At 34.4% G+C, this 13046-nt stretch overlaps 1 protein-coding gene across 5 annotated transcripts in view; it reads right to left on the reverse strand.

Annotated features, from left to right (window-relative positions):
- LOC143222369 (semaphorin-2A-like) overlaps positions 1-13046 on the reverse strand; it is a 222792-nt gene that overhangs the window by 149309 nt on the left and 60437 nt on the right. For all 5 annotated transcript variants that reach the window (XM_076448814.1, XM_076448816.1, XM_076448813.1 and 2 more), the window contains exon 2: positions 160-883. In XM_076448814.1, the coding sequence (XP_076304929.1) occupies positions 160-307 (148 nt within the window). In that variant the 5' untranslated portion in view covers positions 308-883. The remainder of the gene's footprint in view (positions 1-159; positions 884-13046) is intronic.

Here is a 13046-nt window from a genome sequence, read left to right on the forward strand (position 1 = left end):
AGGTTGAATAAATAATTAATTATCTAATAAATTAACTTGAAGAATTGGAATATGTTGCCAACAGTCAAGGAAAAGATCTAACGTTGACAGAGGGGAAAACAAAGCATTACATTGTATAATACATGTTTACGCATGTTTAACAACACAAAATAAACTTACCAAGTGGGACAACACTGTTTGATTCTGCGGTTATTGTGACCACTAATGGCCATATCGTCGTCCAAACAACGAACCAAGATATCCCTGAAGCATCTTTATACCAGCTTCTGTGTCCACTGTAACGTCTTGAAATGACTACGGCCATCATACTGACAGAACAAGCGGAGCCCCAACTATCTCAGTTTGGTCATTCTGTAGAACGTAATTTCGTCTCTCTCATTACAATACAGGTCAGTCCTTTCGAACCACAATGTAAGATGGGTTACGTTACATAAAATGGGAACCTAACAGTAAAATATCACTTTGCTTTAAGTGTACAGCATAACAATTGTTTCAAAAATTAAGGCATTAATACGAAAATATTCGGGTATTAAAAGGCTCTGTCCAGAATAAAATAATACAGCTTCATGACTTTGTCGCTATAGCAACATAAAAGTGTCGTTATATATGCTAATCTAATATGATAAAACTTCAGCAGATACTATAATCGTGTGATACAGTTTCAAATATTTTAGTCAGATGAGATATAACTCCTGAAAACACTAGTGCTGCTTTAGGCTAGATCGATATCCCTCGTGAAACAAGTCTGAGTCTGTCAAGCCTAATGTGATCCAACTTCAAGATTGGTACGTTAAGCTGATCTTCCGTAGAACAACTCTTGGAAAGTCCTAGGGTTGTTCCTCAAGACTTGTGTGTCAGTGTGTTCCTTGGCAACTGTCTCCATCTGAAAGTAAACAAGATGATAATGTCACATCCAACTATATATTTTTTTCTTTACTAGCCAAAGAGCGGGGGTTTTCTGTGTACGTCCATAAATCTTCTCCTAGGTTATATCTAACACGAGAATTCCTGTTGACAAGGATGTAATAAAACAACACTTATTTATTGAATTTTGTTTTCTTTTTTCAAGCACCACTCATGTACCTAAAATGATATAAAAGGAATTAAAGACATCTGGTCTAAGAAAATAAAATTAACAGAATTATATCGCCTTCAGACTTAGTCAGAACCGGATTAACCAAAAACTGAAGTGGGTTGTCGCCTATAATTCCACTTTATCAATGGATCTACAGTGTACTTAAAACGAAAAACGAATCATTCTCTGCCATATAATATTTAAGTTAAAAACTGTAGTATTTTAAAAGTTTGATCCGATGATTAAAAGTTTCAGTACAACAACAATAAAGAGAGATAGAGAGTTGGTTGGTCTCTCAGTCTGGACTTAATTAATAGTCTTTACAGATTAAGGGATGATACAAAAACGTCTGTGATAACACTGTGTAACACTAACTTTGTTCCTGAATAGTATGTGTTATTTCTTAATTACTTATGTTGTAAAAGTACAGAAAATGGCCATTATTCCGTATAAACTTTACTTTTGTGACGTGGATAACAAAAATTAGAAAATAACCTATTTTCTATGTAAAAACGGGCAAATTTGCACATTTTCATTTACATAAGGTCTGAATAACACAACATATGAATCAAGATTTACATGTATTTATACTAAAGTTATACAAAAATGTTTAGAAGTGAGTAGTTTTTCGAGATTTGTGACTGTTATGTAAATCACTTTCACGTATCAGACCCCAAATAGAGTCTCCCATCATGTTTTCGTTATACGCTCCCAGGTTACAAAAGCAAAGTTTGAAGAGAGAAATAGGTCTTTTCCATTTACTTTAGACATAAGCAATTGGGAAACAACACTTTCTGTCCAGGAACAAGAGGTAGTAAAAATTTTGTTACATAGTGTTATAATAAACATTGTGTTACATAGTGTTATAATAAACATTTTGTTACATAGTGTTATAATAAACATTGTGTTACATAGTATAATTGTTGAAAATAAAAAGTAGTAAAATAACAGATACCCTCACGTACTTAGCAATATCACTTTAACAAATGTACCTTAACAATTTAAATTGTGGTCCACAGGAGATTCAATGTCTAGTTTATTTTGTTTTGACATGTCTAAATTACATTGTCATAAAATGTAGTAATGAACTGGAAATATTTTATTAGTGCTTCTAATAGAGATGAAAAGTGAGTGAAGATCATCAGTGAAGTGTTGTAAAAAGGGTTAAAGTTTATTACTAAATGAACCAAACAATCGATACGGAAAGTACGTGTTTGATGAAACAAGAAACAGAATTGGTAAACTGTGTTCAAAGGACTATGTGTTGTCTAAAAAGGTATCAGAAAACACATAATATTGTTCTAAGACATCAATCATAGAGTATATAATATTGTTATAAGGTATCACAGAACACATAATATTGTTCTAAGGTATCATATAACACAATATTGTTCTAAGATATCATAAAACAAAAGTTTGTTGTAAGATATTATAGAACACATATTGTTGTAAGGCATCAGAGAACACAATATTTTTCTAAGATATCATAAAACACATTATTGTTGTAAGGTACCACAGAACACATAATAATATTCTAAGATATCACAGACCACAAAATATTGTTATAAGTCATCACAGAACACACAAAATATTGTTTTCAGATATCAGAGAACACACAATATTATTATAAGTCATCATGGAACACAAAATATTGTTTTAAGGTATCATAGAACACAAAATATTGCTTTAAGGTACCATAGAACATAAAATATTGTTACAAGTCATCACAGAACACAAAATATTGTTTTCGGATATCAAATAACACTATATTGTTCTAAGGTACCATAGAACATAAAATATTGTTTTAAGGTATCATAGAACACAAAATATTGTTTTAAGGTATCACAGAACACAAAATATTGTTTTAAGGTGTCATAGAACACAAAATATTGTTTTAAGGTATCATAGAACACATGATATTGTTCTTCATGGAAATAACGAAAAGTTGGAAGGGAAAATGTCTTGACTCGACATTCATTGAATAAGTAATACAAAAAAAAAAAAAAAAAAAGACGGGAAACCATTACTGGGTTATCTACGAAAAATATAAAAATTAACTGAATCGAATTTGTCTGTACCTCCAATATTCACCAACTTCTGCTATCAGTACATCTTCAGTAAAATGCAGAAGGAAAATTATACGAACAAACATACGTGTACACTTTCTCTGAAAGAGACTTAGCTACCACTCTTGTGGAAAACACAGTTTGGACATTCTGACACAAAACTCTTTCGACTGTACAAAGGATAATAGGTATTTTGAAGTGATGAACGTGTGTGCTTTAAGGCCAGGTAGGTAATATTTGTGTTAAAGTACCAAAATATTATTTATTGACTAACATTTATTTACTAACGTTATAGCGTGAGTTTAAAGTAGTAAGAGTAGGCTAATCATTTATTTACTACTTTAAACTCACGCTATAACGTTAGTAAGAGTAGGATAATCATTTAGTTACTACTTTAAACTCACGCTATAACGTTAGTAAGAGTAGGATAATCATTTAGTTACTACTTTAAACTCACGCTATAACGTTAGTAAGAGTAGGATAATCATTTATTTACTACTTTAAACTCACGCTATAACGTTAGTAAGAGTAGGATAATCATTTAGTTACTACTTTAAACTCACGCTATATCGTTAGTAAGAGTAGGATAATCATTTATTTACTACTTTAAACTCACGCTATAACGTTAGTAAGAGAGTAGGATAATCATTTAGTTACTAGTAAGAGTAGGATAATCATTTATTTACTACTTTAAACTCACGCTATAACGTTAGTAAGAGTAGCGCTATAACGTTAGTAAGAGTAGCCTAATCATTTAGTTATTACTTTAAACTCACGCTATAACGTTAGTAAGAGTAGGATAATCATTTATTTACTACTTTAAACTCACGCTATAACGTTAGTAAGAGTAGGATAATCATTTATTTACTACTTTAAACTCACGCTATAACGTTAGTAAGAGTAGCATTTATTTACTAATCATTTAGTTATTACTTTAAACTCACGCTATAACGTTAGTAAGAGTAGGATAATCATTTATTTACTACTTTAAACTCACGCTATAACGTTAGTAAGAGTAGCCTAATCATTTAGTTATTACTTTAAACTCACGCTATAACGTTAGTAAGAGTAGGATAATCATTTATTTACTACTTTAAACTCACGCTATAACGTTAGTAAGAGTAGGATAATCATTTATTTACTACTTTAAACTCACGCTATAACGTTAGTAAGAGTAGCCTAATCATTTATTTACTACTTTAAACTCACGCTATAACGTTAGTAAGAGTAGGATAATCATTTATTTACTACTTTAAACTCACGCTATAACGTTAGTAAGAGTAGGATAATCATTTATTTACTACTTTAAACTCACGCTATAACGTTAGTAAGAGTAGCCTAATCATTTAGTTATTACTTTAAACTCACGCTATAACGTTAGTAAGAGTAGCCTAATCATTTAGTTATTACTTTAAACTCACGCTATAACGTTAGTAAGAGTAGGATAATCATTTATTTACTACTTTAAACTCACGCTATAACGTTAGTAAGAGTAGGATAATCATTTATTTACTACTTTAAACTCACGCTATAACGTTAGTAAGAGTAGGATAATCATTTATTTACTACTTTAAACTGACGCTATAACGTTAGTAAGAGTAGGATAATCATTTATTTACTACTTTAAACTCACGCTATAACGTTAGTAAGAGTAGGATAATCATTTATTTACTACTTTAAACTCACGCTATAACGTTAGTAAGAGTAGCCTAATCATTTATTTATTACTTTAAACTCACACTATAACGTCAGTAAGAGTAGCCTAATCATTTATTTACTACTTGGTAAATTTTATTTTGCTTTTAGCCACACTTTAGTGTCATAAAACGTCTGTTTGTTTGTCTGAATTTCTCATAAAGCTACTCGAGGGTTATATGCGCTAGCCGTCCCTTATTTAGCAATGTAAGACTATAGTGAAGGCAGCTAGTCATCACCACCCACCACCAACTCGTGGGCTACTCTTTTACCAACGAATAGTGGGATTAACGGTCACTTTATAACGCCCCCACGGCTGAAATGGCAAGCATGTTTGGTGCAACCGTGATTCGAACCCACCGGGCCAAAAACATCTGAATTAAACTATTTTGCTATCATATCACCAAAGTTATGAAACAGAAGAATAAAACCAATCATTTCTAATAAATCAAAACAAATGTTCAGCATTCAACATAAACACCATTGTTGGCCTATGTAAGAACAATCAAATGATAGCTTTCTTGCTAAGCGATAACATATATCGTTGAGCGTTACCAAAGTGAAGTTTAAAAGCATTCTCACAGAGTGACATATGGATTAAACCTTTATAGTTAGTAATTCGTCATATTTTATCTCGTCACGAAAAACTACTTACTACAGAAAACATTCCATTCATAAGCACTATAAGGGAAAGGACCTTCGGAATGAGCTGATTCAACTATTTTCCCACAAGATCCATATTCATTTAACGACTGTTGGTAGAAACACCAAATGTTATTCGGTTTTGCTCGACTGTACTCAAAACATCACACAGAACTGATGTCACTGACCTGCCATTCGGTTTGTAATAGCTGCTTCGACAAGTGCAACTGAAGATGGTGAGGTTAGTACTAACGAGTATTTCCTCCTACTGTTTCTGCTGAGATACAAATACAATGTTGTTACGACCGAAATTGTTGTGACCAAAGATGAGAAAATGACACTTCTGGAGATCTGCAATGTCAAATGTGTGACATTGGAACCAATATGAAAGACAAGAACAACAGCTTGAAGAATATTCAAATTTGTTGTTTTTTTTTTAAATATGTACTGCACACTCTGAACGTGTTTAACGATGTAATTAACTGGTGTACTGATTACCAAAAAGCAATGACGTACTTCGTCTTAGTTCGAACCATGTACTTTACTTTTCTTCACCAATGTATTGTTGAGAAACATTGCTACAATACGTTCTTCAATTAATTACAAATCACAAAAGGCAGAGAATGGACAAGTAAAGGAGATACTCTTCGAGAATTCTTAGCCACCTCTATTTCTTAAGAACAGAACACAATTTCATTTGATTTTCTAGGTCTCTCATATCTGGTATTAGAATTCTCGAAGGGTATCTCCTTTGCTTGTCCATAACACGACTAAATGTATAGGATGAACCTTGTTAGCAAACAAATGAATTAGAGTGATGTTGAGCTATTCTGCAACTGTAAAAAAAATAACAAAATTGTCTTTACGACAAAGAGAAAGACGAAGGCATTGCAAGTCATTGGTAGAAACAAGGAAGCTTATTTAAAAAAAAAAAGCAACAACTGAAAAATTTTCGCCAGAATAATAGATTCGCCCACTAAAAAGAAAATAGTTTTCATACAAACGCTCTGGTGAACCTACCCTTGACCCCCAGAAATTTAAGGTCAGTTTCTTCAACAAAATTCATGAAAAGAAAGCTTTCAGTAACTCTGTAAACACAGCTCGGTCCTCAGTCTTTTGGATGACATAACGAATGTGGACTTAGGAATCTTGCTAAAACAATGTATGGATGGATCTCCAGATCGACTCATCAGACGATGAAGAAACTAAAGTCAATGCGACAGAACTGTAAGGCGAATCGTTGGCTCTCTCCCACAAAGAATGAATAAATATCTCCAAATATAATATTGGAGCATATATAGATTGAAAATTAAATGCGGACTTTTCTTTCCTTGCACTCCTATCTCACCAAGAGTTCTGTTGAGCAGTTTTGTTAATCACGATTCTTAGCACTCCTATCTCACCAAGAGTTCTGTTGATTCTGTTGAGCAGTTTTGTTAATCACGATTCTTAGCACTCCTATCTCACAAAGAGTTCTGTTGATTCTGTTGAGCAGGAATTTTTTTAATCACGATTCCTCGCACTCCTGTCCCACCAAGAGTTCTGTTGATTCTGTTGAGCAGTTTTGTTAATCACGAGAGAAAAAAACTCTCATGTGGTCCAAAACTATAACACAAACAAGACTACTGAACTGGCAACATCTTTGTTCGAGCATAAATTTCAGTGAAAAATTGAACTTGAAGTAAACAGTGTGCAAATTCGACAAAACTAAAAACAAGAGAAGCGTAGCCGCAAACCTTCAAACTGACACGACTGTCGCGTGTTAGCTGTCACTACATTTCCCCAGGCTTTAATACAAAACGAACTTTAAGAGTCACTTATATTTCTGCAGTTTTGTTGCACAGCTGAAAGTACACTTGTAGAAAGTAGCAGCGTTCGAAGCACCTGTACGGCTCTCAAGCTTACGACTCCGTTCGTAGCTTTCTATTGTACAAGTCCATGCAACATGAATATTCAACACTTCTGTACACTAAGGTAAACATAACTAACTCGTCACAAGGATGTAGTACTTTTGCTTTTGGGAACCAAAGTTATATATATATAAAAAAATAAGCAAAAACAACCCTTTCCAATAAATAAACACGAATGTTGAACATTCAACATAAACACCATTGTTGGCTTAAGAACAATCAGGCCATAGTTTTGTTTCTAAGCGACAATATATATTATTTACCTCGATCTAATCACATGGTCACCAAGGAAAACACAAAAAAAGTTCTTTTTGTGTGTGTTTTTTAGGACACACTCAAAGTTTTCAACGGAAAACGGATAATCTGTCAATCACGATGCTTAAAACTATAATAAGCGAAACGGGGCAAACAGTTGAGTGCTATCAGTAACTGTGGTTCATTTGTTTGTTTGTTTGTTTGTTTTTTGAATTTCGCACAAAGCTACTCGAGGGCTATCTGTGCTAGCCGTCCCTAATTTAGCAGTGTAAGACTAGAGGGAAGGCAACTAGTCATCACCACCCACCGCCAACTCTTGAGCTACTCTTACCAACGAATAGTCGGATTGACCGTCACATCATAACGTCCCCACGGCTGAAAAGGCGAGCATGTTTGGCGCGATGGGAATGCGAACCCGCGACCCTCAGATTACGAGTCGCACGCCTTAACACGATTTGCCATGCCGGGCCTGTGGTTCATTTGATATAAGTATGTGTAATGAATATTACATAAGTAAACCTGGACTCAGTTCTAAACACATCAGCACTACTAGATAACACACAACTCACTTTGAGAATATATTTTTAATCTTAGAGACAACGACGTTACACTAACCTCGACCACATCACGTGATTACAAGTTAAAAAAAAAAGATCTGAGAGACAAATAAACAGATTTTCTAAGAACAAAAAAAAACACAACAAAACAAGATAGATGCCAAACTACACTGCTTAACAGCATAAGGAACGAGAAAGGTGGCGAAATGATGTGTTATCGCTAGCTGTGGCGTAGCTGACGTCAGCAATCCAAAGCTGTGTTCTTAACCCTAGTTATTTATGAGGCTACGGGGTTTAATGGTTGCGTCTACCTCATCAAATAACACGCGATCCAATCTTCAGTCCATCCTAACACCAGTAGAAATACTCTTAGCAAGACCGATTAGTTTAGAGGAAGGACTTTTAAGAGATTGGTATTATTTGTCCTACTGCATTCTGGGATAATTCAATCCCTCCGTGGGTGTAATGTAACAACTCGTACGAAAATAAATACCGAACAAACTAAAGAGCTTTATCGGATATTTCCGTTAACGTGGGATTTTCAAACTAACAGATCTGCAACATTAAGGTTCTAATGAATACTGTTTTGTTTTTTTTTACATAGAAAATTGTTCTTACTTTGTTACACGAAAATAATCAAACACATTGCTAACTGTAGAACTGTAATTTGCTCTATTATGAACAAAAACACAGAATCGACTGAATGAAACAGACCATTTTCGAACACCCGCTTTTTAGCAAACGAGTTTCATTCCATATGCTGAGTAATCTTATTTAAAGGCACAATCCAACACAGAAACCAACGAATAATGCTACACAGATGTGAGTTTTGTTTGTTTTGAATTTCGTGCAAATCTACAAGAGGACTATCTTCGTTGGCTATTCCCTAATTTTGCAGTGTAAAACTAGAGGGAAGGCAACTAGTCATCACCACCCACCGCCAACTATTGGGCTACTCTTTTACTAACGAATAGTGAGATTGACCGTAACATTATAACGCCCCCACGACTAAAAGGGCAAGCATGTTTGGTGTAACGGGGATTCGAACCCTCGACCCTCAGATTACGAGTCGATTGCCTTAACCACCAACCCATGCCGAGCCCGTTTGTTTTGGAGAAGCTAGTGTAAGTGGAGTACCATTTGTTTTGGAGCCGGTTACAAACAGTGCACGAAAGGATCGTCCTAATTGAGATAAAAACTTGGTGACCTGTAAACTGTGAGGCTAGACATACCCTGAGAAAGGTACTAAATAATCTATACTTTATTTTAAAATAATTTCATACATATCTTTGGTAACTGTTTAGTTTTAGTTTGTTCTCAGTTGACAACTGATATCGTTGTCTGATGAGTTGAATATGTTTGTGCACAAGTGAACACCATGTTGGAATTCTTTACATGCATGTTTACATGAAGTTTAATGAAACACGAGAGTCAATTAACGTGGAAGTATCTAGAAGATCTAAAATTCAATTTAAAAAATATGATTCTGAAATCCATGATGGACTCTCTGCTTTGAATGATTGACTTTTGGACCTATCATTAACTGACCAGTTTTTTTACAGCTAGTTCATCATATGTTTAGTATTATTTTACTTGAAATTCGTCTACATTGATATATGTTGTTTTTAACATCAGGCACTTTGATCACTTCAAATTTGAAATCAATAATCTATCAAATTTTGTAAGTTCTTCAAATGTTGGGTCCTTTTCCTATTCAGGACTTTGGTAGCTATAATTTTAGAGGTTATCTACCAATCAGTGGCCCAGAAACTTTAAATATGGGGCACGATGTTAGTGTACTAAATTTAGAATGTTTCCCTCACTCACTGCTTCGACTGCTTTAAATGCTGGGAAACATCTGTTTAATACTTGTATGTATCAAGTTTCTCCATCTGCTTTGCACTCAGAATCCTTTGAATTTGAAGCCCAAAATCTATTCCTTGCTTTGTTTGTTTGTCCGTAATTAAGCACTAAGCGACACAATAGGCAATGTCTGCTATTCTCAGCACAGGTATCGAAACCCGGTTTCAGCAGAGTCATACCGCGCTGTCACTGAAGGGTTGGTTATTCATGGACACACACTCCTATGATGTTTGAGCCGAGCATGTGTTGAGGAATACGAGATATAAACTAGAATGTACAATAATAATACGCACACACACACACACACACATATTGACACCAATCAACGTATCTTCCACACGACCTTTACTGTTGAAACATTTCTTTGATTCTAGACACGCTAAGAAACAATTTCATAATAACACGCACAAAACTGATCCATTTTCACTGTTAATAATAAAATGTCTATATATCAGAAGAATTACCAATACGACTTAAATTGTTCTTTCATTTCTTGGGTTATTGTACTAAAAATATACATCAAAACCCACGAAAGAAAATTGTACTTTTCCGCACATGTCGTATCTTTAATATTAATATTTAAAAAGATAGTACACAACAATGACACTCGGAGTCTTCATGATATGACTGTACACAACAATGCACTTGGAGTCTTCATGATGTCACTGTACAAAATAATGATGCTCGGAGTCTTCACATTGTAACTGTACTCCACAACAATACTCATAGTCTTCATAATGTGACTTCACAAAACAATGATACTCGGAGTCTTCATAATGTGACTGTACACAACAATGATACTCGGAGTCTTCATAATGTGACTACACAACAATGATACTCGGAGTTTTGATAATGTGACTGTACACAACAATGACACTCGTGTCTTCATAATGAAACTGTACACAACAATGACACTCGTGTCTTCATAATGAAACTGTACACAACAATGATACTCGTGTCTTCATAATGAAACTATACACAACAATGACACTCGTGTCTTCATAATGAAACTATACACAACAATGATACTCGAATGTTTTGATAATGTGACTGTACACAACAATGATACTCGAATGTTTTGATAATGTGACTGTACACAAAATGATACTCGTGTCTTCATAATGAAACTGTATACAACAATGATACTCGCAGTCTTCATAATGTGACTGTACACAACAATGATACTCGGAGTTTTGAAAATGTGACTGTACACAACAATGATACTCGGAGTCTTTATAATGTGACTACACAACAATGATACTCGGAGTCTTCATAATGTGACTACACAACAATGATACTCGGAGTCTTCATAATGTGACTGTACACAACAATGATACTCGGAGTCTTCATAATGTGACTGTACACAACAATGATACTCGGAGTCTTCATAATATGACTGTACAAAACAATGATACTCGGAATCTTCATAATGTGACTGTACACAACAATGATACTCGGAGTCTTCATAATGTGACTACACAACAATGATACTCGGAGTTTTGATAATGTGACTGTACAGAACAATAATACTGGGAGTCTTCATAATGTGACTGTACACAACAATGATACTCGAATGTTTTGATAATGTTACTGTACACAACAATGATACTCGAATGTTTTGATAATGTGACTGTACACAACAGTGATACTCGTGTCTTCATAATGAAACTATACACAACAATGATACTCGAAGTTTTGAAAATGTGACTGTACACAACAATGATACTCGCAGTCTTCATAATGTGACTGTACACAACAATGATGGGGGTGGGACAATGAAAACACTGTAAAGTGATAAAGTGCCTCTTTCCGTGATTTAAGAAAGTTAATAAAACAGCACGTAGAGCCTAAAATATAAAGCGAGTTCCACTTGTTATTCGTCTTCCACAAATCAGTAAAAATTCCCCTCAACGGTTGTGCCCCTCGGGATTTAAAGGAGATTCCGCCCTTAATCTACAACAATGATACTCAACGTTTTCACAATGACACTATTAGACAGTGATAAACGGCACTAGCCTAATATGATTATACATCTGTGGCAAAAAGCAATGTCATAACATGGTTAGTGAGACATGATAAACGAACGCCAAGACATGGGAACGATAGAAAATGACGTTTGTATAATAAGAGTATTTAACAATGATAGACTGCACTCACACCACGTGATTATAGATAGACTGCACTCACACCACGTGATTATGTAACGATGATAAAAGGTGGTATCTGGAAAAGGTTAGTCAGATAGGATACACAATGCTCAGATTACAAGACATGAGGACAGTAAAATATGTCGTTGACATGATAAGGCTATAAATACACCAATGGTAAAGGGCGTAGTCAGAAAAGAACATTTTTATCATTAAAATACACAACAAAATGAAAAAGGCGCCATGTTGTTCTGTTTCCATACGTCATCAATGAACTTATTTTTGTTCCAATACAAAATAATCAATTTCTTTTTTATATTTTCAATAATTTACAACTAAAACTACAATAGTTTCGTTTTGAGTTTAGTTACTGATTAAGTACATTCTATAATTACAACTTACAGCTTTTACAGAAAGTTAAATTTGTACTCAGAAGAACCGGTACAGGTACGCCGTTTCGATCACAAGTAAGGACATTCACGAGTTCAGCGTGTGAAACATGTGCACTTGAAAACGATCTCACCAGTGACCGAAACGTCGAACTAACGTACAAGTGTTACGTACTGTAAAAACTGTAATTTGCAATAACAATAACTACGACGTAAAAAAAAGGCCCAAAAAACAATCACATGCTTGCGTAAAAATATTATTTAAATGTATTTATTCAACTTTCTAACACCAGGGTCTGTGTTGTGTTTATGTTGGACAGTTTATAAGTGTCAGAACAAGCTCTATGTCAAATCGGTATCGCTGAACCGAAACGAAAACTACAGAACCAGTGTGTATTTAGTTTTTTTCTCATTCATTGCTTTGTCTAATGTGCTTTAGACAAAGTC

This window comes from Tachypleus tridentatus, chromosome 8, assembly GCF_004210375.1.
Source record: "Tachypleus tridentatus isolate NWPU-2018 chromosome 8, ASM421037v1, whole genome shotgun sequence".
Lineage (NCBI taxonomy): Eukaryota > Metazoa > Arthropoda > Merostomata > Xiphosura > Limulidae > Tachypleus > Tachypleus tridentatus.